General features: G+C 37.0%; 1 protein-coding gene across 1 annotated transcript in view; it reads left to right on the top strand.

Moving 5' to 3' along the window:
* Window positions 1-235: 235 nt before the first annotated feature.
* Window positions 236-27807, top strand: part of LOC104522937 (DNA topoisomerase II beta) — a gene marked incomplete at its 3' end in the record, with an annotated part of 36196 nt that continues 8624 nt past the window's right edge. Inside the window, exons 1-17 of the mRNA XM_010165729.2 lie at window positions 236-403; window positions 1091-1181; window positions 3230-3293; window positions 4558-4703; window positions 5467-5564; window positions 6998-7210; window positions 7290-7463; window positions 14673-14774; window positions 14853-14990; window positions 16509-16647; window positions 21709-21866; window positions 22564-22689; window positions 23516-23626; window positions 23717-23822; window positions 24020-24129; window positions 26071-26163; window positions 26259-26373. Coding sequence (XP_010164031.2) covers window positions 308-403; window positions 1091-1181; window positions 3230-3293; window positions 4558-4703; window positions 5467-5564; window positions 6998-7210; window positions 7290-7463; window positions 14673-14774; window positions 14853-14990; window positions 16509-16647; window positions 21709-21866; window positions 22564-22689; window positions 23516-23626; window positions 23717-23822; window positions 24020-24129; window positions 26071-26163; window positions 26259-26373 — 2080 coding nt within the window. The remainder of the gene's footprint in view (window positions 404-1090; window positions 1182-3229; window positions 3294-4557; window positions 4704-5466; window positions 5565-6997; window positions 7211-7289; window positions 7464-14672; window positions 14775-14852; window positions 14991-16508; window positions 16648-21708; window positions 21867-22563; window positions 22690-23515; window positions 23627-23716; window positions 23823-24019; window positions 24130-26070; window positions 26164-26258; window positions 26374-27807) is intronic.

The raw sequence follows: 27807 nt of genomic DNA, 5'->3' as shown, positions 1-27807 counted from the left end.
ATCACTGAAGTTTGAATATGTGATGATTTGTTAAGAAACTGTCACATAATCTGTTGAATTTGGTGAGAGGATAGCTTGATACATCTGAAAACTTAACATTTAAATTACATAAGTTAAATTACATAACAGGTTTTGATTGTAATTTAAACCTCTGTCAGGCTTTGTTTGTATCTTGAGTGTGACAGATTGAATGAATGAGGTTGGTTGTCGGTGTATTCTTTTTTTTTAGACTTTATTTGATAATCAGATTAATGCTGCAAAAAAGGAAGACTCAGAGAGCATTAATAAAAATGACACTTCAAAGAAGATGTCTGTTGAGAGAGTTTATCAGAAAAAGACTCAGCTTGAGCACATCCTCCTCCGTCCAGATACCTACATTGGATCAGTTGAACCATTAACTCAGGTAAGTGTCACTAAGTTTACAGTCTTAATTTTTGTTGTTTTAATGAGGAAATGACTATTTGGGTTAATAAATAGTGAAATCTCTACTTTTCTAGAGACATGAATAGATGATAGTATTCTATCATGCTAAAACCTGTGGTCATATTTATGTTTGCATATGTAGGAAAGGGTCAAGAGAAGACTTTTGAAAGCAGTGCTTGGTTGTCCTGAAAAAAACATGCTCAGAAAATATTGAAGTTCAGTAAAAACATAAACACACACCTGTGTGTGTAAACACACAGTTATGTGTGTATATGTCTGTGATTACAGATGTGTCTATAGGCACAAAAATATGTGTATGTATCTGTAAGTACCATTTGCTCCACATCCAGAAATGCTTTGGTCTGTTTATTTAGGTAGACAACAGAGAATTTAAGCATCCTGCTGGCACTTTTTTCAGCTGTTTTTGTGAAGATGCTTTGAACTTTGCTGTCGGTACTGTTGGAGTACCAAGGAGAAAATAATGCGTTTTCATTATGGAAGTCTTTGTGGGTACTGTTGTAATTTTTGTCAAATTTTTGTTTCTGCTTTTGTCTTATGTGACAGAAGCAATCAGATTGGAAAAGTTCCTGAAGTAAATAGATCTTATAGAATCATAGACTTGTTTATCAAGACAATAAATATTTTATTTTATTTTGTTTACATGTAGTTAATGTGGGTTTATGATGAAGATGTAGGAATGAATTGCAGAGAAGTTACCTTTGTTCCAGGCTTGTACAAGATCTTTGATGAAATCCTTGGTAAGTATTTTTAACAATAATATTTCTTTAGCATTATGAAGTACACACTTTTCTGAGAGTTCTCAAAGCACATTAATTTGTATCTAAGTGTATGTCACAGATTTGGAATCCCACTAAACTGCAGTGCATGAAAATTGTAACGCATTCCAGCACTACAGAACAGTTTAAAGAGGGAAGAGTGTTTTCAGTTGAACTTGTAAGAGACTGTAAATATTTGTTACTAGATGTCTAAACTAGATCAGTCTTTATTATCAATATTGTTAAAAGATTTTTAATCTGCAAAGTTGATCAGGACCAAAGTTTTAAGTCACATTTGAAAGAGGATTATTCTGCTGAAAGCAGACAACTGGAAGCTGTGTAAGTGTTAATGATTCATGAGATGATGTTTTAAGTTAAAACTACCTCCTTCTGTACAAAATGATAGTCGTAGTGATGGCGATTCTTACATGGGTCATTTCTAGACTTCAGACAGTTTTAAAACTAATAAGTATCGTAGTGCCATTTAAGAGCATGGTGACTGAGGCACAAACAAATTATTTTTAGAAAATTCTGTCCTAAGTCCCTGAGTCACTATGACTTACTTCTTGATGATATTCTCTTGGTGGCAGGCACACCGTGAAGACTAACCAGCAGTAGAGATGTGCTGAACAGTGTGCTGTCTACTGAACTGATATTTTGGGTTCATTGCCATGAATTCTTGAGTTAATCAGTTCTTATGAAGTTGTAGGGTAAGGATTGGCAGGATTACATCATAAACTAAATTATAGTCTATTGAGGTCAATGGAAATTTTGTAATGAACTCCATTGGGTTCAACACTTATTTACACCTCTAAAACTGCTTTGCATCATTGCTGTCTGGGAGGCAATAAAGACTATATGGCCAGGTGGAAAAGAATGATTTTCAGTTTTTGTTTTTTTACTCATTACTTAATTTGAGAAATAAGGGAATGAAAATCATCTGTCACTTCTTTTTTGAGTGCTGCCTCACAGATGAAATCGGTGAGCTTTTCAGAGGAGGGAGTCACTTCCATCTTGTCCCATTCAAATGGAAAATTGCCGTATCATTGTCAGAGACAGTATGGCTTATTGCTTCTCTGCGTAGCACTGATACGTGCTCCACAGAGGGCGGTTTGAGAGCTCGGGGTCAGTCATGGAATAACATTACGAAAACTGGACGCTGTAGCTATATGTACTTTTTAATGAAACTGCACTTAATGATTTTAGCAAAAGCACCTTGATATCTGATCTTGTATTGAGGTCCTTATAATCTGTTAAGATATGTTAATTTTAATTGATGTATCTTCGTGTCCTTTGGTGGTTTTGGGTTTTATTTTGATCTGTTTCATGGATGATGAGACTAATACTGGAAATGACTGAAACGTGTTTTCATGGTTAATGGCCATAGTCACATTTCTGATTTCTGGTGTTTGTAGTTAATATACACTGGAGTGCAGTTTAATTAAATTCTGATCTAATGTTAACTTCCAGTTATCCTACTTTTGATCCTAAACTGTTTAGGAACTCAATACAACTGCTAGATATAAGTGTCACAGATTCTTTAGAGATAACTTTTGCTACAATCAAAACACTCCCTAATGGATGTGATTTTTTTCTGGATTGAGTTTTGGTGGTAAAAGGATTTGTAAACTGATCTGGTGATGCATATAATTTCCTAAGGTTTTTAACATACGTGGTGGCAGATGTGCAATAAATACCCAAACAAGTGCAGCAGCAGAACTATGAAGTGTTCTGTATGTTAAGAGCAATTATGAGAACAGGCTCACAAAATACACATCTGTATTTCTAAGATAGTCTAACTGCTAGAAATAGTCAGTAATTATAAAAAGGTTGAAAAATACCTTCTTGCAGATACTTAGTCCTATTTGTAGACTTCAGTAATAAGATACAGAATATACAAAAAGATACCAGATGAAGAAATACCTGGACCATTGTAACTTGTGGTGGAATATGTATATAATCAATTTTACAGATCAAGTAATTAATTATTGCTCACAGAAAGTGTTAATTTCTGCTACTTTGTTTCACAGTAAATGCTGCTGACAATAAGCAGAGGGACAAGAATATGACTTGTATTAAAATATCCATTGATCCGTAAGTAAAAGCGTGTTTTAATTTACTTTCCTTGCCAGTGCTGTTGTTCAGATTTGTACAAATTATTTTACTAAATGAAATTAGATTTAAAAAAAAAAAAAAAAACAAAATAATATTTTTGGAATTATTTACATTAGCTTCATATTTTAAGATGAAAAGGTGAATTAGAAGTGGTTAACAGTATAGTACTACCACTCTGAATTTATAATAATTTGCTTTCCTAATCACTCATTAATATTTGAATGAAGCATAAAACCAGGAGATTATAAAATTCATGATTAAGTGAAAGCTTGTCAGTACATAACTGGAACCAACCAGGTTACTTGTAAATGATAAATACCCACCTTGATGTTTTGTAACATGATTTTGCACCTCTTGAGCTTCCATGTGAACTCCTTTGACATTAGGCTAAAGATATGTTCAAATTAGTCAGCTGTATCACACTGGAACTGCAGATTGCAAATATGTCATTACCACTGGTTTTTGACATTGAATGCTTAAAGAGATATTTCTCCATGAGAAGTATTGTAGTTAAATAGATGTTGATTGGGTTCCTTTAGTAGTACCTTTTCAGTGACATTTAATTCAATAATAAATGTTTTAGAGACCTAATTGTCACATCTATTCTTTAGGATAAATATACCAAGAAATAATTTTTCTACAAGTGTTCAGTGTCAGTTTCTGTAGACCAAATTGTTTTTATCATGGAGTGGGAGGGAAATGGCAGTGTAAATCCACCTGACCTACCATGATTTTGAGCTCTGTAATAGTCCAAAAAGAAAATTCTATATGAGAGCTACAAGTATTAATGATGCCAGATTTGATGGATTTTGGCATTGATGTGGAAAATAAGTTACATGTTTATCATAACTGGGGAAAAAACCAGTTTTAAACAGATGATAACTTGGCTGTGTCTGGGTGGACTTTAATGAAACCTAAAAAGCTACATCTCTAACTTAAGTATAATTCGGTCACTAAACTTCAGGGTTCTGTTGCAGATCATGTTGATAGTGAAAGCTCTTCAAACAGATTTTTGGGGGATACAAAATACTGTCGTGTATGGGCAATTGTGCTTCTTCTTCAAAGACATGTAATGAGCACAAAGTGTGTTTTCTTGTAATTAAAATTGATAGAGCTGTGAATAAATATGTTAAGAATATTGTCTTTTATAGTATTTTATGTGGTTACTTAATGGGTAAAACGTATGCAGGAGTCTTGTTTTCAAGATTACATTAACTGGCTTAGTGTCTTCACTATTTTATAGGGAATCAAACATTATCAGCATATGGAATAATGGAAAGGGTATACCAGTTGTGGAGCACAAAGTAGAAAAAGTATATGTACCTGCTTTAATCTTTGGGCAGCTGCTAACGTCCAGCAACTACGATGATGATGAGAAAAAAGTTACAGGCAAGACTGTTTAAGATGCTTTGTTTTATTAAATTAAGCCATTGTTTGCTTTTCAGTATGCTTTTTCTTCTTACTTTCTCTCTTTCTATTCTGTTTCATAACAGGTGATTACTTAGTCACCAATACTATAGCTCTGTTAGAGTAAAATGACTTAAAGAAAATTATTCTTTTTTTTTAGTATCAGTGTTTACTGAGAACTTTACATATACGTCTTTAATATCAGTACTCATTATTCAGTAACAAACAACATATTTTAATTATAATATGTGCAAGCATTTAAACATTTATGCTCTTGAAATGAAGGGAAAAAATACATTTAATAAATCAGGGTATAATTTATTATCCTAAATGTGAAGTAACTCTAATTTAGATCATGGATGAAAGTTAGTTTTGTTCTATCCTACCCCATATATTTTGCCCATATTATGATGTGTGGTGCCGAGTGCTTTGGATCTGATCCTGACCTAGTTTTCAGCTGATCAGGGTGTTGAGGTCAGTTGCCTTGCAGCAAGCAGCTGGTAGATCAACCTAAGGGAAGCAACGGGAGCATCCTGGCCTTGGGGGAGGAGCAAGCTGCTCATTTTTCAGGCAGAAGAAGTTGCAGCAGGTTGGAGGTAGTGTGAAATGCCATCTCTGGCATCCTTTGAGAGCTGTGTAGCCCAACTTTTGTCTTATAAGGGAACATTTTACTTCACTGGCATACTCTCTGAATATCATAAATATGGCTGTGCTGTAAAAAACTTACTGCGTGTTGTTTTTTCAGGTGGACGCAATGGCTATGGCGCCAAACTTTGTAACATATTTAGTACAAAGTTTACAGTTGAAACTGCTTGCAAGGAGTACAAACACAGCTTTAAGCAGGTATAGAAATGATGTCAACTTTTTTCCTTTCCTTTGCTGTAATTATAAATTTAAAATTTAACTTATTTTCTATATTTCATTAATATTTCATGAAATGAATCATTTAACATTCAAAGACATGTGTAGGGTTTGCAGGCTAGGTAGTTCAGTCAGTAAAATTGGTGTTTCTGTGTGTTAGGATTTTTTTTTTGTTCTGTTTTTTGTTGGGAGTGTTAAATGACTAAAAATGAAACCCAAATTTCTTCTATTAAAACTAAAGTATATTCATGTGCATGTGAAAAGGAATATATTTAATTGAAACATCTTGTAATTGCTGCTGTATAATTTGTAAAAAAAAATCTTTCTCCTTAGCCATGCAGTTATCTAGATAATTTTTTTTTAGTGTTAAGAAAAAGATTTCTCGTGTTTGTCCTGAATTTCATTAGACTGGCTGGACCTGGGTGCAAACCCCTCTCCTTCCCCACTTGTACTCATTGCTCATTGTTATCATTGCTAGCACACAGACCAAGGAGTCAATGTGATCTGATCCAACTGTATGTAGCTTTGAGATGGCCACCTTTCTAAAAGTTCTAAGAACTTCGTTATGGTATTAGTCACAAAAACTCCTTGGCTTTGGAGCCTTTCCCAGTTAGTGGCTTCCTTCTCTTTTTTTTTTTTCTGGACAAGTGATTAATTTCTGATTACATCACTACATGAACAGTACTTTTCAATGGTTTTACCTGTCTCTTTAAAAATGAAATATTTTCTGTTGACTGCCAAAAAGCAAGTTAATATTGGTATGAGACTTTCTGAAAATGACATGCTTTATGACTTATATTGGAAAACATGGCACTTTATTTTTTTCAAAAATGGTGAATATTTAATACAACTTAACTTTGAATAATGCTGTGAGTAGGTGTTTTGCTTGGTCTTAGAAACATGCCTGTGTTCTTAAACAGGGAACAATACCAAGGCTATTGAGTCAAGTCCAAGCAAGTTGGTTTGTCAAGAAGTGTCCTTTGGGACACTGCACAACCACTAACGTGCTCTCTCAGAGATGACTGAGTCCCTGCACAGGGACTAATAAACTTATTTATTGAAGTGTGTAGTAGATTGAAAGTGTTAAACTGATGGGCAGTAAAGGCTGTTTAGCCAGCTCATGCGTATCTAATTTAGTTAGCTCTGTGGTGAGTTCTGTTTGCATCAGAGTCATGTCCATTAATGTAATAATATTTGCATTTTTACAGAAACCACCAATCTGCTGTCACTAGTGCTGGTGCAGATCTTGGTGAAGCAATTGATTTTATGCGTAGTGTTTTACCAGGGGAAACTTCTAAAAGAAGTCTGTGAGCTTTTTGTTGTGTAGCTATTGCAGTCCTAACATAGCTGAAAAATGGAAGGAAGGAGGATAATGTGTGTTGTAAACTAACATGTAAAATCTTTTGTTTTCAAAGACTTGGATGAACAATATGATGAAGACCTCTGAACCCAAGATTAAGCATTTCGATGGTGATGACTACACATGCATTACATTCCAGCCAGATCTAGCTAAATTTAAAATGGAAAAACTCGATACGGATATTGTGGCCCTCATGACGAGAAGAGCATATGATTTGGCTGGGTCGTGCAAAGGAGTCAAAGTCATGTTGAATGGGAAGAAATTACCTGTAAGAGGCTCAGTTAAAATATTTTAAGTACTCAGTATTTTATGCAAAGAATAGTAATTGTGATCTGTATTACTCATAGGTAAATGGATTTCGCAGTTACGTAGATCTTTACGTAAAAGACAAGCTGGATGAAACTGGAGTTGCACTCAAAGTTATTCATGAAGTCGTGAATGAACGATGGGATGTGTGCCTCACTTTAAGTGAAAAAGGATTTCAGCAAATCAGCTTTGTAAATAGCATAGCTACCACAAAGGTGAGTAGTTATATTAAATGATAAAAATGTAAATGACAAAAATGAATGCTAAGGTTATGCTCAGTCAGACATTTGATTAAAAAAAAATACATCTGGGTTACTAAAAAGAAATAGCTGAGATAATGCTTTGCAAGAGAAGATCTGGCAGAGTAACTGAATGTAATCAAAATACATTCATAGCAATATTTCTGAATATGCACTAGTTTGTAAAATGCTAGTAATCATTATCAGTGATACTGATGTCTTATGTGAACATACATGGTATTGATAAAAAGAAAATAAATTGAACTATTCTATTCCTTCCTTTTTAACACATTGTAATAAAATAATTCTGAAATTAAGTTAGAAAAAATGTACAAACCCCTTTAAAGCTAGTAGTAGTAAGTTTTGGAGGGCAAAAATGGCTTTTGGTGTTCTTGAAAAATGGCTTTCCATTTATTACTTTATGATGTATAAAACTGGCCTGAAATGTAGAGATTAATTTTCTTTAGTGTTTCTATATAAGGGGATCTAGGTGTTCTCTGTACTTATTAGCAACTATAGTAGTAGTGAAGTGGTATCATAGTAAATCTTCAATTAGGATGAACCAGCAATATCCTCAGCATACTCAAGTCCAATCTTTTGCTTCTCAAATTGCTGGGGCGGTCAAGCACCGAGGCAATCGCCTGAAATCAACTGGCATAACTGTCATTTATGCCAGTCATGGCCCAGGTTTAGGAATCTGGAATCCAGCATGGTGAAAGAAAGTCTTTGTCATTTCTGCTCTTCACAGTTTGCACCAGATGAGTCATCTAACAACAGTCAAGCAATTCTAGTGATTGTTGAGGCTGGTTTTAGGGAATCTTAACCATGAGCTTCCCCAGAAGATGAGGTAGATAAGAATTTTAATCAGACACTTAAAAATCCCTCCTTGCTCAGATCTCTTCTAAAAGAGTCAAACAGAAGAAAATTCTAATGGTAGCACAAGTGATTTATAAACACCAGTGGTTACACTAAGTGGAGTCCCTAGTCTAGGCAGTTGCCCAGAAATATCAGTGTTAATCTTGGTAGCAGATGATGTGTAGCCAGTGTTTTGGCGGAATATAATTTTTACTACATCTTCCAGTGTCATTTTCAGTGTAGCTGAACCAGTGTTCAGATGTAGGAGGGAAAGTTTATTTCATTCTAGAATAAATTCTTTCTAAGTGTGCATTTTAATTAAATGCTTATCTGATATTTGTCAAAACTAGGGATAACAAACGTATCTGGTAGCTGAAAGGTTAAAATTTAGTTTTAATTCAGGCCTCTTTATGCAACATAAAGAAGAAAAATAGCATGACCTTAAAGATGGATACAGTATATTTATGAAGAAGCTGGCAACGTAGAGAAGCTTGATAATGCTTGATCATCAGCTGAAGAAAATGTATTTGAAAAAAAAGACTACTTACCGACTCCTAAGTTAAATATATTGCATACACTTACTCAAAAGATTTTGAATTTGACTCTTTTGGATCAATTTTCACCCATCATGCAGTTACACATACATTGTTATATATTATTTAAGAAAATTCATAGAAAAAGTTCTGTGTATTCTTCAAAGGTAAGTGTTGTAATTTCTAGTTTTTCCCACTCTCCCAATCCATGCCTTATGTGTGTGACTGGATGTGGAATGTTCGGGCCGGTGAACCACCTCACCAGCAATTGATGTGCAGCTACCCACTGATGAGACATAATGGCTAGTAACTAACTGCGTCAACTGCCTGTCCCCTTATCTGCTAACAGGTGAGGAGCTCATTTCAGCTGTTTTTGGTCATTTATCGCTGTTTGCTGAAAGCTTTTCATTTCTGTTTCTGGATAAATTTAACCCAGTCATAACTTCCCTTCCACCTTTTTTAAACTTGCTTTAAATTCCAAACAGATTTATTTTTTTTAGGTTGATAGGGTTGTTTTGTTTTGGGTTGGTTTTTTTTTCTGAGGGATGTGCAGAAGGTCAGGCAGTATGTTGAGGCACAACTCCCTTGTTTTGTTCTTGCAAATTTGTTACCTTGGTCGGGTCTCTGTTTATTCACAAGTTTGCCACAGTAGACCACCACAGAATTTGAGTTCAGGCTCTGAGGCAGCATTTGAAAGAATGTTTGTAGCTATTACAGTTGCGCAGAAAACCTTTTGGTAAGACTTGTGTATAAACTGGTTAAACATGGTCTTCTCAAGTTCTCAATTTCAGATTGAGAACTTTCAGCTGTAGTAGAAATTGGAGTAGGAATTTCAGTTATTAAGGTAACCAGCTAATGATATTTTTTAATATGGTGGCACTGCTAACTGTAATACTACTAATCATTTTAGCAGAAATGCTCAGTTAATACAGATGCAGTGTCAGAGAGTAGACTAGGGTGGAGGGAGCAGCCCAACCTGTTAAAATTTGCTAGAGTTCAGCAAAAAATTCAGAACTGTTCCAGAGCTTGACGTTTTCAGATTTATTCTAATAAAATAAACATAATAGAAAACAAATGCAAAAGAAAATAGGATTTTATTTGTATAGCTAATTCAGTGAAAATTTCAAATTTATATTTAGGTTCTGAATTTGTTTGCCATATGAACCATTTATCTGTCCATAGAATTTAAATATGGCTTACCTTCAAATTAATTGAGGCTGTTGGCTTTTGATGAAAATATTAATAGAATGTATATAGAAGCCAGTTTAAGCTTCATTTTTAAGATTTTAGTTATTACCATTTCATTAGATGTCTTTGCATCCTGAAGTTTGCAAGACTAGAATCCAGTCATAATTGTTACCTTCTGGGAAAAGACGGTTATGCAGTTTTAATGCTCTTTCTCCTGATACAGTAGGAGATACATGATACATGATAATCATGAACAGCCCTCTAGGTTTCGAGAGTATTTTTCTTTTTCTGTCTTGTATGAACTGTGCTGACAGTTGGGGCAGTTATAGGCTGTTATGCTTCTGTAGTGGGTAAATGTGCCACCTACTGGTGAGATGGTTGAAAGGTTCCCAGCTCTGAGCTCTGAACATCCCTCACTCAATGCTACACACTAAGAATGGACGCAGGAATGGGGAACTGTTAGAGTAACTAATAACTTCTTAGAAGAAGAATTACTGGTAAGTAACTAATTTTTGATGTGTCAGATGTTAGTTTTAGCAAAGTATTTGAAGTGCTAAATCTTCAGAAACAATTGCTAAAGTTGTAAATACAAAAATATACTGAGATATTCCTGTAAGCATAAGTCTTCAGTAATGTGATGAGTAAAAGTAATGCACTTTAAAATAGCCATTCAAATGTGGAATGCTTTTTAAACATGTAATGTGATATTTTCCTGTCGTAGCTTTTCTTTACAGTTTGGAAATGGCTTTATTTTTCTTTAAAGTGGCAGGATGTTGATATATCAACTTTCACTTGAACTCTCCTATGATGAAACTCTCCCATCCATATGTGAATAAAAACTATTGTGTTTTAATTCTGATGGATTTTGATTATTTTATTTTTTTTTTTAAGAAGAAATGCTGTGAAAAAATGCTTGTATATATGGTGCTTCTAAAGCTCACTAGGGGTTTGTGTTGCTGTTTAGTAGGTGGCTCTAGAGACTGACAGAAACCGTATATGGTTTCTTCAAAGTGCAAGTACTGGTTTTCGTTATGACTAATAATATTTACCATGTCTCTTTTCTTTTAATCTCTTCTTTCTACATGAAATTGAGTACACAGCTGCTATCTACCATCAGTTCAGACACTTTACATCATCATCAGTATTTTCAGATGCATACTCTGCCTTAAAACGTAGAATCCTGACTTTTGGTTTTTGGTTGCTGGTTTGTTCTTTTCCTCTGTCTTTTTGGCTGCTCTTTTTTCTTGTTTCTGTTATTTTCCATTTCTTATTTCCTATCTATCCTCATACCCAGCAAAAGCTTTTTTTCTCCTCAGTTCAGTTTTTAAACAACTTTAAAGGAGGAGAATTTTTTGTTTGTTACCTGATGATGAATGTTTCCATAGATGTTTGTCTTATCTCTCCTAATGTGAATTGGTCTGAAAAAGGAACCATTATTTAGTCTGTGTTTTTGTAAGGCACTGATTGATATTAAGCAAAGGTGATCTTCTGTGTAAAATATTGAGCACTGAGTTAGGTAGGTATCAATTGTATAGCGTATGCCTGCATCACTGCGTTCTTTATTGCAAGATGATAGATTTTAGTCAAAGCATTATGAACTTTCTGAACAGCCACTAGAATTTAGCATTTTAATATTCATTTTACCTTTTTGTCTATAAATTTAAGGGAAGGCACTTGAATAATCAAAAATCTAAACAGCTGTCAGATAGCCAGGGCTTTAGGACCATTCATATTTTTGACATCTTTGTGAAGAAAGCCTGTTATTTTACCTGTAAGGGAGGTTGTGTCACATCGGACTTGAAAATATTTAAACATATTTATCACTATTTGTTTAGGAAATTTCAGTAGTTGTTGTTCCATGGAATTAAAGACTACAGAATACAAACCTTCAAATACTAGTTGTTCTACCTAATCTGGAATTTTTTATCTAGGATATAGGTTTGTGCTGTTTAAGTGTGTTCCCTCAGTGTTCAATTCTAGGAGTTGAATGCTCCGTTAGCAAGTTTGCCAATGATATCAAACTATAAGGTGCTGTTGACTCTTTTGAGGGACTTGTAGAGGGATCTAGATAGATTGGAGCATTTGGCTGTTAATAATGGGATGAAATATAGCAAGTTGAAATGCTGGATTCTGCACCTAGGATGGAGTGATGCTGGGCAGACATAAAACTGGGAGAGGGGTGACTGGAGAGCAGCCCTCTGGAAAGGGATCTGGGGGGTTGGTCAACAGCATGCTCAACATGAGCCATCAGTGTGCCCTGGCAGCCAGGAGGGCCAACTGCATCTTGGGGTGCATCAAACACAGCATCACCAGACGGTCAAAAGAGGCGATTATCCCACTATATTCAGCACTGGTGCAGCTTCACCTGGAGTGCTGTGTGCAGTTCTGGGCCCCACAATTTAAGAAGGGTGTGTAAGTCTTTGAATGTGTCTAGAAGATGGCAACAAAGCTGGTGAAAGGGCCGGAAGGAATGTCCTGTGAGGAGCAGCTGAGGACACTGGGTTTGTCTCGTTTGGAGAAAAGGAGGCTGAGGGGTGACCTCATTGCTCTATACAGCTTTTTGAGGAGGGTAAGTGGAGAGAGAGGTGCTGATCTCTTCTCCCTGGGATACAGTCACAGGATGCGTGGAGTGGCTCAGAGCTGTGCCAGGGGAGGTTTAGACTGGACATTAGGCAGCATTTCTTTACAGAACAGGTGGTCAAACACTGGAACAGACTTCCCAGAGAGGTGGTCCATGCCCCAAGACTGTCAGTGTACTGGAACAGACTTCCCAGAGAGGTGGTCCATGCCCCAAGACTGTCAGTGTTTGAGGCATTTGGACAGTGCCCTTAACAACATGCTTTAACTTTTGGTCAGCCCTGAAGTGGTCAGGCAGTTGGGCTGTATGATCATTGTAGGTCCCTTTCAACTGAAATGTTCTATTCCAATCTAGTCTTTACTGACAGCTCTGATTCAAATTACTCCTGCATTGTAGAATATACCCCATAATTGTTAGGTTCCTTTTACACGTGCATACCAGTAGTCATTGTTAGGATGTAATATATCTATAATAGAACTTTTATTCCCAGAAAACTTTCTTTTTCAAGCAATTTAATATCAAAATTACTTTTTTTTCTAGTGGTATGTTTTGGGGGTATTTTTTGTAGCTGGTTTAAAGTTTAAATCCAAAGAGAATTGTAGCTAGAGAAGTTGTTAGAAGCTCTGGGGCACCTTCTGAAGGTATTCAAATGCCTAGTGCTTCCCTATTTCGGCTGAATTTCATCAATAGTAAAACCACTATTTAAACATTGAAAATAATATATATTTTCATCACCCTGCCATATTGCAAAGCATGAGGTATATATGGCTGCAAAAAGGTAACTTTTCTGCCTTGTTACTTCCAAAGTTTAAGTACGTAAGTGTCCCTTCCTCAGGGTCTGTTGTGCTAGGGATCGTAGTTGGGAGGTGGATACGCTGCCTCTACCAAAAGTTTTCTTGCAATAATGGCTTCAATTGAACTATCTATATTTGGAAAGGCCTTAAGCAAGGACAACCAGTACTGAAACTACCCCTTTTTTCTAGGGTAGAGGCAAGGATAGAGACAGGCACTGTGAACATTTCACTTTTAGCTGTTATGGTGCAATATAGAAAGAAAATCCCATATATTCTTTCTGGTTTTGTTTTTTTTTTTTTTTTTTTTTCTTCATTGTGATGGTGCAAGAAATTGCTAATAAGCCATTTTTTTTCTTCTGCATTTCTGCAGTAACTGTAAGGGCGTCCAGCTGACTGCTCTTGTTTGCTACAAGACAGGTGGTAACATGATTATGTAGCCACAAGTTATTGCCTTGTGGTCTTCTAAACTGTTCAATTTGACAGCTTATGGTTAACTGCATGCTCTGTTATATATCTCTTGTTGCTGTATCAACTATGAATTTGGAGCAGGCTCAGCCTCTGGTGAGTTTTAAGGAGAACTGCTCATCTCCTTAATGTTATCATGCTCTGTTCTTTTAGAGTTTCTTGGATTTTGTGGTTGGCTATTTGCAGTTTGCTCTCTGTTTGCTGTCGCGTAAGCCCAAGGTTAGCAAAGAATGCTAATAGCATTTTTTCAGAGAGTTCTGTAAATACAGCTGAGAAAAGGTGAGATGAATTTTGGGAAGGAATAGGCATGGGTGCTGTATATCTGATGGTGAGCTCTTGAACACTTTTTTTTATGAACCAAATGGGAAAAGTTTAAATTGGTGAACGTATGTGTGATGGTTTTAGTCCAAAGTTATTTATGTGCCTGTTAAAAAGATACCACTTGACAGCCACGTGGTGTTGCAGGTACCATCCCAGTGCTACAGAGTAATTTTCAGATCTGCCATACTCTTAAGGTATAAGCAGCTACGTTTGAATTCCACCACTGTACAGTGAATGAAAGGTCTCCTGCTTCTTCTGTTCTGTGTAGCATCCATCATCCTCAGTTGTATGAAGACTGAATGACATGAAAAAGAAACTAAAACAAATTTTCCTTTGTTATGCTGCAAGTTAATGTGCATGAATTTTCCAATTTAAGTGTGTGTACAGGAACTTTGTTAATATGGCTAAAAGCTATTAGGAAATTAATTTTTTTTTCTCTTCCTTCTCGAAGGGTGGTAGGCATGTTGATTACGTGGTGGATCAGGTTGTGGGCAAACTGATAGAAGTGGTGAAAAAGAAGAATAAAGCTGGAGTTTCAGTGAAACCATTTCAGGCAAGTAACTTTATACAAAAATATTGAAAAATATGAACGTGTTAACTTTGAGTAAATTGGTTTCTATGTTTTCAACAGGTGAAGAATCATATATGGGTTTTTGTTAATTGCTTGATTGAAAACCCATCCTTTGATTCCCAGACAAAGGAAAACATGACATTGCAGCCTAAAAGTTTTGGGTCCAAGTGCCAGCTATCTGAGAAATTTTTTAAAGCAGTAAGTAAAGTGTATTTTTTTTCTTTGAAGCAAGAATTGACGTACTGGATCGAGTGTATGTATGTTATGCAGCAGAAGATTAATTAGTGCATTATGGTACTCTAGTGACATTAGTGTACTGTGAAAATGGGATGGAGGAACTTCTGTCCATTCTCTGGCCTTACTAGTGGACACAATAACTGTGCTTCGGCAGTTGCACTGGATTTAAAAGCGAGAATCACCTGACCAGCTCATTTGTTGGAGATTCTGATATTTATATTGGTGAAATGAATTTGACTCTTAAAACCTAGACATAGGAGGCCTTGACCAAATTTTTTATGTTAAAATACTTTTCTGAAGTTGAGAATATTGTGTATCTTATTATTTGGTATCAGCCTTCCTCTCTTTCACTAAAGTGAAAAGAGAGGGGTGGAACATGTCACATTTTCTTATTCTTCTTGTAATCAAGGAAATGCAGAATTTTGGCTGTAGTATTCAAAGTGATCATTATTCTCAGGCAACAAGTTTAGAAATTTTGGCTATAGACAGACTAAGAATTGCTACTCCAAATTAATGTATTAGTAGAAATACATGATAGAGGTTTCTCCTCTACCACGTTTCTATACAAGGAAGGAAAAGTAGAATTCTGTTAGCCAGAACTCATTATACTAAATTCTATTTGGTGCCAGTTGCATAACTGCGACTCCAGTAGTAAGGAGCATGGTGCCACTGCCAACCCTTTTGGCATCAAAACTTAACTTATTGTATAGTGTTTTATTCTTCTAATTCTGTGTTACTGGTGACATTCTTACAGAACTTATAGGAAAAAATAACACCACAAAATCTTGTATTCATTCTTCAGATTTTATTATATATGTTGTATTTCTATCAGTGGGTTTGGTTTACAGTGTTTGTAATATTCCCAAAAGTGAGCATTGATTTCCAGAGGTGTTCAATGTGCAGCAGGATCTCTGACCAGTGAGTGCTGTATGATGGGGGATAATGAAAAGTCAAAGCTCACAGTATTTTACTCTGCTTGTATTTTCTTTTGATGTGAAACCAAACTTAAAGCAGTATTAGTTTAGAAAATATGTTATTTTTACTGCAGATGTATTTCTTAAAATGTTATCAGTTTCTCAAATGATTGATAGAGAGTCTTGTTAAATGCTTTTGGTTGTGTTTCAGCCATTTTCAGTAATTTCCAAAGAAACTTTAAATGGTCAGAAATATTCCATAAGGTTACTTTTTGCTGTCAAAGTTCAGGAGGCAGGTTCCTTATTAGGTCTCAGTCCTCTTTTCCTCCTTCCTCCAATTCTAAGATTAAAAGAAGCTGTGTGAGTGTTGTGTTTTGGTTTTGTGTGTATAAAATGCTAGACAGTAAAGTATGTGTTAAATCCTTGAATTTTTATATGCTGAAGTTTTTAAAATCTAGAGGGCTTTGAGAAACAGTGTTAGATTAGTGACTTAAAATTGAGAGATAAGAATCTTCTGTGTGAAGCTTTACTTTTCTCATCCACAATTCTGATCTGTTGCTTATAGGCCTCTAACTGTGGTATTATAGAGAGTATTTTGAACTGGGTCAAATTTAAGGCACAAACTCAGCTGAATAAAAAATGTTCATCAGTGAAACACAGTAAAATCAAGGGCATTCCGAAACTGGATGATGCTAATGATGCTGGTAAGAGCACTTAATTTTAATGTCTTTAATGTTTCATAGATTTTTTCACAGACATCATAATTTTAAACCTGACTTTATTTCTCATTCTTATATATATTTTTTTAGTAAAAGTCTTGCTAGTTTTCTAAACTTTCTAGAGCTAGAATTAAAGCATGACGGTGAGTTTGATATCGGGAACACTGTCCTCTAGAGTAGAGAATTAATAACGCTGAACAAAAGCAGCAGTCGAGTTCCATATTGAAGAGCATGTGTTTTCTAACTGTGATTTCCAGCTGAATAGTGTTAGCAGTATTCTATTTTGGAGGTGACTAGTCTTCTTGACCTTTCTAATATGAAAAGATCAGAATCTTCATAGGGTTACAGGCTATAGGAAGTAGATCACATAGTGTGCAGACCTGAGGGAATGGCTCAAGAGTCTTTTTTCATGAGACTTTAAATGCCATTAGGTTCCTGTCTGGGAGTATAGGGCAAACTGGCAATCTCTGCTGGTTTACTTCCTAGCACAGATAGGAATCGGGATCAGCTGGCAATCTTTGTGCCAATAGCAATGGGATTGGAGTTGTCCTTGCATTATTTGAGGGGCACATGTGACTAAAGAGCTTGAAATGTTGCCAGTCTGTGTTAATGTTAGTTGATTTTTAATACATTTTTATATTAAGCAAAGGCAGAAAAATAGATGGATGGGTTAAGTAGGCAAAAGCAAGTAAGATTGGTAAAGAGGCTTTCTTTTTGATTCCTTGGGCTCAGGCTATTAATTTATTAAATTGAGTTTTCATCAGTATTTTAGATGTCATTTTGTGTCAAAAGTTGATAATCTGTCTCCTTTAACTAGTGTTGTGCTTGTGGAATTTTTATTCTTTAGTCAGATGCATGTTCCTGCCATTTTTCATACCTAGAAGATCATGTGCTTGGAGAGATGCTCTGTTTTTATGGGTATCAAGCCTCATGCTCATAAATAACATAATGAATAATTCTGAACACACTTTCTTCATAGGGTTTTTGTGGTTTTTTTTAGCTCTGCTTTGGAGACCAGGCTTCAAAATCACTTCTTACTCAGTGTTTTTCACTAGGGGTTGGGGGAAGAAAGAACTCCTAACAGAGGAGCTAATAAAATATTGTATTGCCTTTCACCCTGAGACTTCCTTAACTAAGAAGGCATGTAGGGATTCATTTGGGCTCAACACCGATGCTTAAAGTTTTGCATGGCTTGGATCCCTGTTACCCAGGTATTTCTCTTCTTCCTAGTTATTCCTATGTGGGGAGCAGGAACTCTGCATCTCCCAAGGAGACTTACCCAGGTATTAGTTTATTGAAGATCTGGAACATACTAGATTTCTCACATTGAAGGCTTTGCACATTTGGGGTGGACACACAGGAAGGCAAAGAGGCATTCAGTTTCTGAATACCATGTGTGTTGTCATATTTTCACTTGGCCTGACTTTCTGAAGTGTTATATATACTGACAGAGATGTTTTAAATTGGAGGATCACAAATAATACACTTAGTAAAAAGTTCTTTAGTCCTTTCTTTCTGAAGACCGAAGGTACCATATGGATCATCTGGTTGCTCTTGAAAATCACTAGGAATGTTTTGTTCTTTTTGCACAAGAACTGAGCTAATACTATAATCTGGATCTTGGACCTCAATAAAAAACTGCTTTCATTGAGAAAGGGAAGGCAGAAGATGATACAGAAGATGATACTCCTTCAGTGTAGCTGAGTGTGTGTTGATTACTCTGCTCTTGAGAACTGGTTGCAGTGCACTTTATTTGATGACTGCATCTGAGTGAAAGCTTGATGTTTCTTAACATAAGGTAAAAAAGAAGTCCAGATGCCATGGAAGTTCTTTAATGAGCACACAGACAAAATGCTGTTTAACTATCAATCTTTCTGTCTTTGGGATCTTAATAGAAAGGATTGAGGATTCTCAGGGCCAGGTGAAGTAAAGACTGTACGTGCTCCTGTGTGTGAGGGGTGATGATCACTTTTCTAGGTCCAAAAAATTAAACTTTTTGCCAAATGAATGTTTGTTATGAATGTGCACTAAGCACATTGTGAAGATTTACACAGTTACAAATAGTCTTTTCAAAAGAATTTCAAACCTCTCCATGAGCTGGAGAAAATGTTTAACTGATGCTTGAAGATACAGTTTCAGGCAGATTGCTTCAAGACATTCATACATGTCACACAGAGGGTTATCTGTAATCTGTACAGGTCAGTACTTGGTCCAGTCCTATTCAATATCCATCAGTGACTTGGATGAAGGGACTGAGTGTACCCTCAGCAAGTTTGCTGATGACACTAAACTGGGAGGAGTGGCTGATACACCGGAAGGCTGTGCTGCCATCCAGTGAGATCTGGACAGGCTGGAGAGCTGGGCACAGAGGAACCTGATGAAGTTCAGTAAGGGCAAGTGTAGGGTCCTGCACATGAGGAGGAACAACCCCAGGCAGCAGTACAGGTTGGGGGTTGACATGCTGGAAAGTAGTCCTGCAGAGAAGGACCTGGGAGTGCTAGTGGATGACGAGTTGGCCATGAGCCAACAATGTGCACTTGTGGCCAAGAAGGCCAGTGGTCTCCTGGGGTGCAGTAAGAAGAGTGTGACCAGCAGGTCAAGGGAGGTTCTCCTCCCCCTCTACTCTGCCCTGGTGAGACCACATCTGGAATCCTGTGTCCAGTTCTGGGCTCCCCAGTTCAAGAGAGACAGAGAACCTCTGGAGAGAGTCCAGCGGAGGGCTGTGAAGATGATTAAGGGGCTGGAGCATCTTTCTTGTGAGGAAAGACTGAGAGAGCTGGGTCTGTTTAGCCCAGAAAAGAGAAGACTGAGAGGGGAGCTTATTAATGTTTATAAATATCTACGGGGCGGGTGTCAAGAGGATGGGGCCAGACTCCTTTCAGTGGTGGCCAGTGATAGGACAAGGGGCAACGAGCACAAGCTGTAACACAGGAGGTTCCACTTAAACATGAGGAAACACTTCTTTACTGTGAGGGTGTCAGAGCACTCGGACAGGCTGCCCAGAGAGGTTGTGGAGTCTCCATCTCTGGAGATGTTCAAAACCCACCTGGACACTTTCCTGTGCTGCCTGCTTTAGGTGAACCTGCTTTGGCAGGGGGGTTGGACTAGAAGATTTCCGGAGGTCCCTTCCAACTGCTACCATTCTGTGATTTGGGACAAATAAATATTTGTAAGGATCTGAGGAATTCCACTTTCAGAAGCACCTCAAATCAGAGGAGGGAAGAGAGTTGGCTTTGGTTTCTAATAGTAGGTGCCAGTAGTAGTTGGACTGAAGTAGAGTGCAGCTGGAAGAGAACAGTGTCTGTCCACTGACCCCTCTGGCTTTAATTCTTCCTGTGGTTTTTAGATTTTATTTTCACTTCAGAAGTGAAGTTGTAGCTGAAGTCCAGCATCCATCCACAGGTTTCTTGAGTGCCAGATACCACTGAATTTTTAAATCAATACTGGTTACCACTTAGGAATAAGAGAGAGATGTATCCGTACAGTGACATACTCACTTCCTTCTCCCACTGAAAAGAGGTGCTGACTCCTATATCTGGTCATTCTTACTTTCTTGGGATCTTCATGAGGTACACATAGTTCTATGGGCTTGTTGAAGGAGAAGTAGAAATGAAAGGAAAAATTGAGAAGCAGGAATATAAATATAGGATTGTAAGGGAGCAGCTATATTACCAAATCTGGTAATGTATAGAAGCATTCTTTGAACCTACCAGTTCATGTAGTTTTCTCTGAGTTTTTTGGGGCTGTGTTAGGAAAATATGTGGCACATTTTGTTTCCAAGAAATTAATTGCTAACGATCCCATCTATTCCAGAAGAAAGTGTAACTGGATGATATTCAGATGTGTTTTCTGCAGTTAATTTAGGAAAAACACCCCGGTCATATTCTCAAACAGCAGACTAGTATTTTTCTTGGTATTTGATTCTGTGTTGCTGACAGCATGGTACCTATTGACACCTTTTGCTACAGTGTGAATAGCTGCCTAATTTCTATTGTATTAAGCCACATGTCTGATTCAGAAGACCAAAGCTGTTGAATGTAAGTTCTGTGTAATAGGAAGTGCAGGGTTGTTTTTACCTACCAGGTAAAGGCACATCAAAGTACCTATTTTAAATGCCAATATATTCAAAACTGTCTTACCAAGAGTAGATAAGACTCAATCAGCTTGCAATTTTTTGCAGTCTTTCCTACTGCTTAGCCTTGATAAAATAACCAAACTGCTTAATGACCATTTGCATCCTTGGAAAAGGGTGGATTCCTTTTTTGAACCTGCTTATTATTTAGAACATCTATTCAACTGCTGCAATAAACAGAATATACATGTCATACCAGTTTTGAGCACAGTGGACATAGGCACCAAAATGCAGTATGTCTTGTAGAATCAAAATTACACTATTAGTAAAGGTTTGTTTCTTCCGTTCAGCAAATTTCTGAGAATGTATAAGAGCAAATGTTTGATCCTTTCAGCTTTTCTGTCAAGTTTTCTTACAGTTGCCTGGCTTCAGCCAATGGACAATAAAAAGATACCCCCCCAAAATGTAATTTAGTAAATTACTTCTGAAAAATATACTGTGAGAAAAGGGGAAATGCAGAATGGGAAATGACTCCTGTGTATTACTCAGACATGCATAATGTATGTGTGTAAGAAATTTGCAGGACAAAAAAAATGAAATGGCAAAGGTACAGAAGCAATCTGGGTTTTGGTTTGGGTTTTTTTGTTGTTGTTGTTGTTTTGTTTTGGGGTTTTTTTGTGCAGAACATGTGGGGACCATGATATAAGATGTGCCACCATTGCATCCCATTTTGTCTATTTTAGTTTGTGTCCATAGTAATCTGTAATGCATTACTAAGGGCAAGAATACTCATTCTTGTTGTGTAGTTTTAGTGGTATTGAGGGCCATCCCTAAAACCAGAAATTCAGCCTATTTAAATTACCTGACGTAGAGTAGGAAGAATATTCATGACTTACACAGTTGTATTTGTTATTTATGTTTAAAAGTTAAGCTTGTTGTTTTTTGCCTTGTTTCTACTTCGTCCTGGACTGTAGGTGGCAAACATTCCTTGGACTGCACATTAATATTAACAGAAGGAGACTCTGCCAAATCTTTAGCTGTCTCTGGCTTAGGGGTTATTGGCAGAGACAGATATGGAGTATTCCCACTCAGGGGTAAAATTCTCAATGTTCGAGAAGCTTCTCACAAACAGGTAAATCTTGTCATCTCCTTTTAGTTGACAAATGGATATCTCTTGTTTATTTTCTTTATTTCTAGGGTTACATCTTCATATTTTAATTTTTATTTTTTTCATTAAAATCTTGTGGCTGGAATGTCATAAAGTACCAGCTACTTTAAAGCCAGGGATAAGCATGGAAATATTATGTGTAGTAGTGAATGATAAAGTTTGTTTCCTCACAAATGCAAGGAAATTCTGCTATGACTCATATTAACATTTTACATAAATACTTAAATAACCTAAAATTTTATATTCTCTCTGTTGCCATGTGATTTTGTTTATTCCCAAGTGTGAGGCAGCAGCATTACCCTATTTATTGCATTACTTCTGCTATACTCCATACTTTGTCCGTAATAGGAGTTGTGTTATGGACGTCAATAGCAATAGCGGAAGGAGAAGGCAGCTTTGTGAGATGACTTTTTCTTACATGCACTTTTCTCCCTGCCTTCTGGACTCAAAGTGCTCTGTCTGTAGAGGAGAAACGGAGTGGTGCAGTCTTGGCAATTTGCATGTACAGAAGTATTTACAAGTGTAAAAAGAGGGCTGGGGATAAAAAGGTTATGAATTTGAGTGCATTGAAAAAGTAGTTATAAAGCCCACCTAAAAAAGATTGGGATATTCCTGAATTTCTGCTTTTTACACTGACTGCAAAGATGACCTTTTTATACAGATTATGGAAAATGCAGAAATCAACAACATCATCAAAATAGTTGGACTACAGTACAAGAAAAGCTATGAAGATCCAGAATCTCTGAAAAGTTTGAGATATGGAAAAATTATGATAATGACCGATCAGGTTAGTCTGAAATTCACGGGGTTTAACATGCAGAGCTTCTTAAAATGTGGTTTGCTGCAATTTGGTAGGTTGCTTTTCTGTGCATTATAGCCTGCCTCTGTGTTATGACAATATGGATGTATTCAGAGGGAATCCCTAATGTGAGAGGTTACTTTGCTGCACAGTAGCAGAGATGCCAAAAAACCCCCCCAAAACCATGTATAAACAAGAATGCTTTTGATAACTGAAAAATATGTTTAAAGTAAATACAAAATTGAAGAGTAGATGAGGTAGTAACACTAGAAAGTCTGATAGAGACAAGAATGCAGACAATTATTTTTGGATAATCTCATGAAGTGTGTGTGTATTGTTAAGATTTCAGAAGTGTAGGAATCCTATGCTTTGGATATTTGTGAAGCTTTGTTACTTTTTCCCAAAGAGGTTGAACTATCAAGTGTCTTAACACCAGTGAAAACCGTGTGCCAGGCTTGGCTTTCTTCCACAAAGGTTCAGCTCCATGGTGCCTAGGAGAGCTGTCTAGCTCTCAGAGAAAACATGCCACAGGCAAAGAAACCTTTGAGCTGCAACTGTGCAGTTGGCTTGGAAGAGCTTATTATTAGCTGAGGGATAGTGCTGGTCAGAGGTGGCTATTTTATACCCAGGTCCAGTTTGGAATCCAAATTAAAACTAACCGTCCCCTTCTAAGTTTTCTGTCAGCAGACATTGTTTTGATGTATCCAGGCCAGTGAGTGGGTTGTTTGTTGGGTTTTTTGGGGGGTGTTTTTTGTTGGTGTTGGGGGATCTGACATTTTATAAGATTGCTTCATGTTTTCATGTTCTGATTTAGGATCAAGATGGATCTCACATAAAAGGCTTGTTGATCAACTTTATTCACCACAATTGGCCATCACTGTTGAAACATGGTTTTCTTGAGGAATTCATCACTCCTATTGTAAAGGTATGGGTTCTATTCATGAGATTTTATGTATTACTTATAATGCAACAGTAAAGTTGATTAGTTTTTCTTTTTCTTTTTTTTTTTTTTAAGGCAAGCAAAAATAAGCAAGAACTTTCATTCTATAGTATTCCTGAATTTGATGAGTGGAAGAAGCATATGGAGAATCATAAAGCATGGAAGATAAAATACTACAAAGGTTTGTTTAAAAACAAATAAGTGAACCTCATGGATCTAAAAATACATAATCAATGGGTGCTATGAAGTTTTATTTGTAGCTGTTCTGATGATAGTATCTTCTGTAATGATTTTATAATATTCCCAGTAAAATAAAAGGGATAAAATAATAAAACTTAAATTTTTAATATGGAGTAACTGTTTATTTTTATTGTACAGGTTTGGGTACCAGCACTGCTAAGGAAGCAAAAGAATATTTTGCTGACATGGAAAGACATCGTATCTTATTTCGATATGCTGGTCCTGAAGATGATGCTGCCATTACACTGGTAAGAACTTATAAAAATGCTTTTTAGTTTCCATTGTTTGCTGAAAATGGCATGTGGGGAAGTCCTAACAGGATCTTTTTTGGAGTAACTGAAAAAGATGTTTTTGGGACAGAAAGAAGCTTTTTGGAAAAGACTTGAAATTTTGTAATAAGAGCTTTATCCACACTACAAAATCAGCTCTACCTTCTGCTTAGTAGCTTTGATAATTTTGTCTGGTGTCAATATCAAGAAACATTGTATTCAGACTTGCTTTTAAAGACACAACACACAAAGGAGTATTCTGAGAAATGCAATAGAACCCAAATAAATGTTTCACATCTACTTAGGGATCTAGGAAAACAAAAATTATTTCACATAGCAAATTCTTCAACCTTATGAATAACAATTTTGCCAGCAAATAAAGTCTTAGAATAGCAATTTTAAGTGGAGAAACAAAACAAATTTTATTCTATTCAAGAATACTTTTCAACCTTTTTGTTCTATTAATACTATTTTTATTTTATTAAAATAATTTTTATGCTGATTCAGCTCTTGGTCATTGGTCAGTTTGGTCATCTAGAAAAAGTGTAGATACACTGAAAGGAGCTAGAAGAAAATTTTAAGAATTTAGTCACGTTTTTACTAAACCTTCAGATGGCTGATACTGTGTGTGAGTTGTCAAGCTTTGTTCACAAAGGCAGTCAATCTGAGAGTAGGTTTAGATTAGATATTAGGAAGAAATTCTTTACTGTGAGGGTGGTGAGACACTAGAACAGGTTGCCCAGAGAAGTTGTGGATGCCCCTCCCTGGAAGTGTTCAAGTGTGGATGAGGCTTTGAGCAACCTGGTCTAGTGGAAGGTGTTGCTGCTCGTTGGAACTAGGTGATCTTTAAGGTCCCTTCTAACCCATACCCATGATGCAAAACAGGGTGTTATCACTTAGTGCCTTTCTCAGAGAGTAAGTTACTATGGTTTACTATTTATTTTGTAATACCATCGTCTCCAGGGAAATTAAACTACTCATTGAGCTCTTTTGGAATGCTCCAATTAGAGTCCTTTAAAAAAAAAAAATAGCACTGATGACTGTCATCTTACACAGGAGAGTGGTTGAAATCAGGGCATGATGGAGTCTCTGTATATTATTCCCTGAGAAAAAAAGCCGGTACTTCAACAACTCACAAAATTTTTAGTTGAAATTTCACTTGTACCACATACTTAGTTTTTATATATTCTTCTCTTAGTCTTCTGGAGAAGAAACTCACTGGAGGGGAACTCTGTTTCTGTAACAGGACAAAGTCTTTCAGAACACTCCTGTGTCTTCTTGTAGTGATAGAAGATTAAGACCCTCAGTCAGCTCGCCTAAATTCTGGCTTAGTCTTTTTATGCAGTGTCAATTTTGTCAAGTTGACAATTTTCTTAGGAGGACTAGAGCCAGCCACTCAGGAACATCTACAAATTTTTGGCATTCTGTGGCTGACAGAGCAAACAGGGCATGGGGAAGACAAGAAGAACGGAGTATTTTTTCTAATACCTTCAGTTAATTTTCTTGATGACAGCCGGTTATAGTTCAGTCTAAATGATGAGCCCAACCTTAAAATTATTTGTGGAAAGATCCAAACACCTTTAAATTTGTATATCATAGGACAACTCTGATGTGAAGAAAGGAATAAGAATGATAAGATTTGTCTAAATGTGTACAGGTTTCAGGAAAGTCATATAAATTTAAATTACAATCAGTGAGAAATTGGTCACTTCAAAGTCTTGTGCAAGAATGTCTGCAAGGTCATGTGCTTGTACTGCTGCTTAAATGTAAACATTAGTTATATGAATTATCTTGTCCAAATAAGTATTATTGAGAATACTTGTTCAGATAGTGCTGTACACTTAAAATTCTAACTAAAGTAACATAAGTTTACACAAGCATATGTATGCTGATAATTTAGTGCACTTGGAATCTTTTCAGGCCTTCAGTAAGAAGAAGATTGATGACCGAAAAGAATGGTTAACGAACTTCATGGAGGACAGACGACAGCGTCGGCTACATGGCCTTCCTGAGGTGAGTCCTGAGTAATAGTAAAGAATCTGGGGAGTGAGGTTTAAATGTAATGTAATTTTTGTATTGAATGAATAACGCATGTGGTTTTTTTTCAGCAATTTTTGTATGGTACAGCAACAAAACATTTGACTTACAATGACTTCATTAACAAGGAGCTGATCCTTTTCTCAAATTCAGACAATGAGAGATCTATCCCTTCCCTTGTTGATGGTAAGCTGATAATTCATTATGATTTGTTGGAATATTCCTCTTCATTCTTGGTTGTTAAACCTGTGATTTGTATTGGAAATCATTGCATCCCAGTAGAGATTATAAGAACTTTTATATTTTTGTTATAATTTATATGCTAAGGAATTGCCATGTTTCTTCTGTGAGGAAGTTTAAGCTGTAACCAGGCCTATTCCCTAGACCATAGAAGTGCTTTGTTTCTAGTCAAACTGTCAGAGAAAGCAAGTCTCTTAAATGCTTATAATAATTAAAAGCCAAGTCAGCAGCTGAGTGCAGGTGAAGGTACAAGTGTTCTCTCCCTTCAGGCTTATACCACAGGCAGTGTTTTAGTGGTTACTAACCTTCCCTGTAATCTTGCTAGGGTTCTGTTAATCAGGTTTGCTAACTCTGCTCTTGCAGTAGCCTGAACATTAAAAGAAGCAGCTTACATGTAACACTACAGCTTCATTTGTAAAACTGTCTGCAGACAGCGCGAGCAGGAATTCCTGACTATATTATTGTCACTATGCATGTGCTTACTAAGATACAGAATAAAGGCCTTGGGGTTTCATAGGATGTGGTGGTTTCACCCACAGTAGGACCATGGGGTCCTGCACTCACTCCCCCAACCCGGTGAAATGGGAAGGGAATCACAACAAAGGGGGCATGGGATTAGGAATGAAGGACAGGGATGGCTCACTCACCAGTTATGGTCACGGGCAAAACAGACTCAACTTGGGGAAGAAAAATCAATTTAATTAATTACCAATCATCCGAGTAGCACAGTGACACATAACAACCACATCTTACAACACCTTCCCCCCACCCCTCCCTTCTTCCCGGGCTCAAATCACTTTGCTCCCGATTTCTCTACCTTCTCCACCCCAGGGGACAGGGAATAGGGGTTGTAGTCAGTTCACCGTGGCCGCTCTAGCATGAAAGTTCAAGAACAAAGTGAACTTCCCACGGAGACATAGACCTCTTTGGGCACAGCTCCTGACTCCCACATGGGGACATCCACGGGCTGTGGATGGGCCTCCAGTCCAGCGCACCTCCACCCTTGCCTGGCTCTGTGGGTCCACCCCTGCTCTGGCACTGAGCGTCTCTTGGGGTCTCAATTGCATCACACTTGCCCCTGGGCTTGGCTTTTTGCTCCAGCATGGAGTCCTCCATGGCCTACACATGGGCATCTGCTGTTGGACTTCCATGGGCTGCAGGGACCTCCTTTGCTTTCTCCTACTCCATGCGGTTGAACTGGGTGTCTGAGGTTCTCTGTCCTCCCTCTCCTCCTCCTTCCTCCTGACAATGAAACTCTCCCTTTGCTTAGGCCAATGGTTGTCTTTCATTCAGGTCAATGGCCTCTCCTCCAGCTTCTCTCCACCTTCTTCTTTTCAAGACAGTCCTTCCCCTCACAAATACAGATTCACAGAGGTGTTT

Source organism: Antrostomus carolinensis, unplaced genomic scaffold (assembly GCF_000700745.2).
Source record: "Antrostomus carolinensis isolate BGI_N321 unplaced genomic scaffold, ASM70074v2 scaffold350, whole genome shotgun sequence".
In the NCBI taxonomy this organism is placed as follows: domain Eukaryota; kingdom Metazoa; phylum Chordata; class Aves; order Caprimulgiformes; family Caprimulgidae; genus Antrostomus; species Antrostomus carolinensis.
The sequence above is the reverse complement of the archived record's forward strand: the minus strand, read 5'-3'. Positions and strand labels throughout refer to the sequence as shown.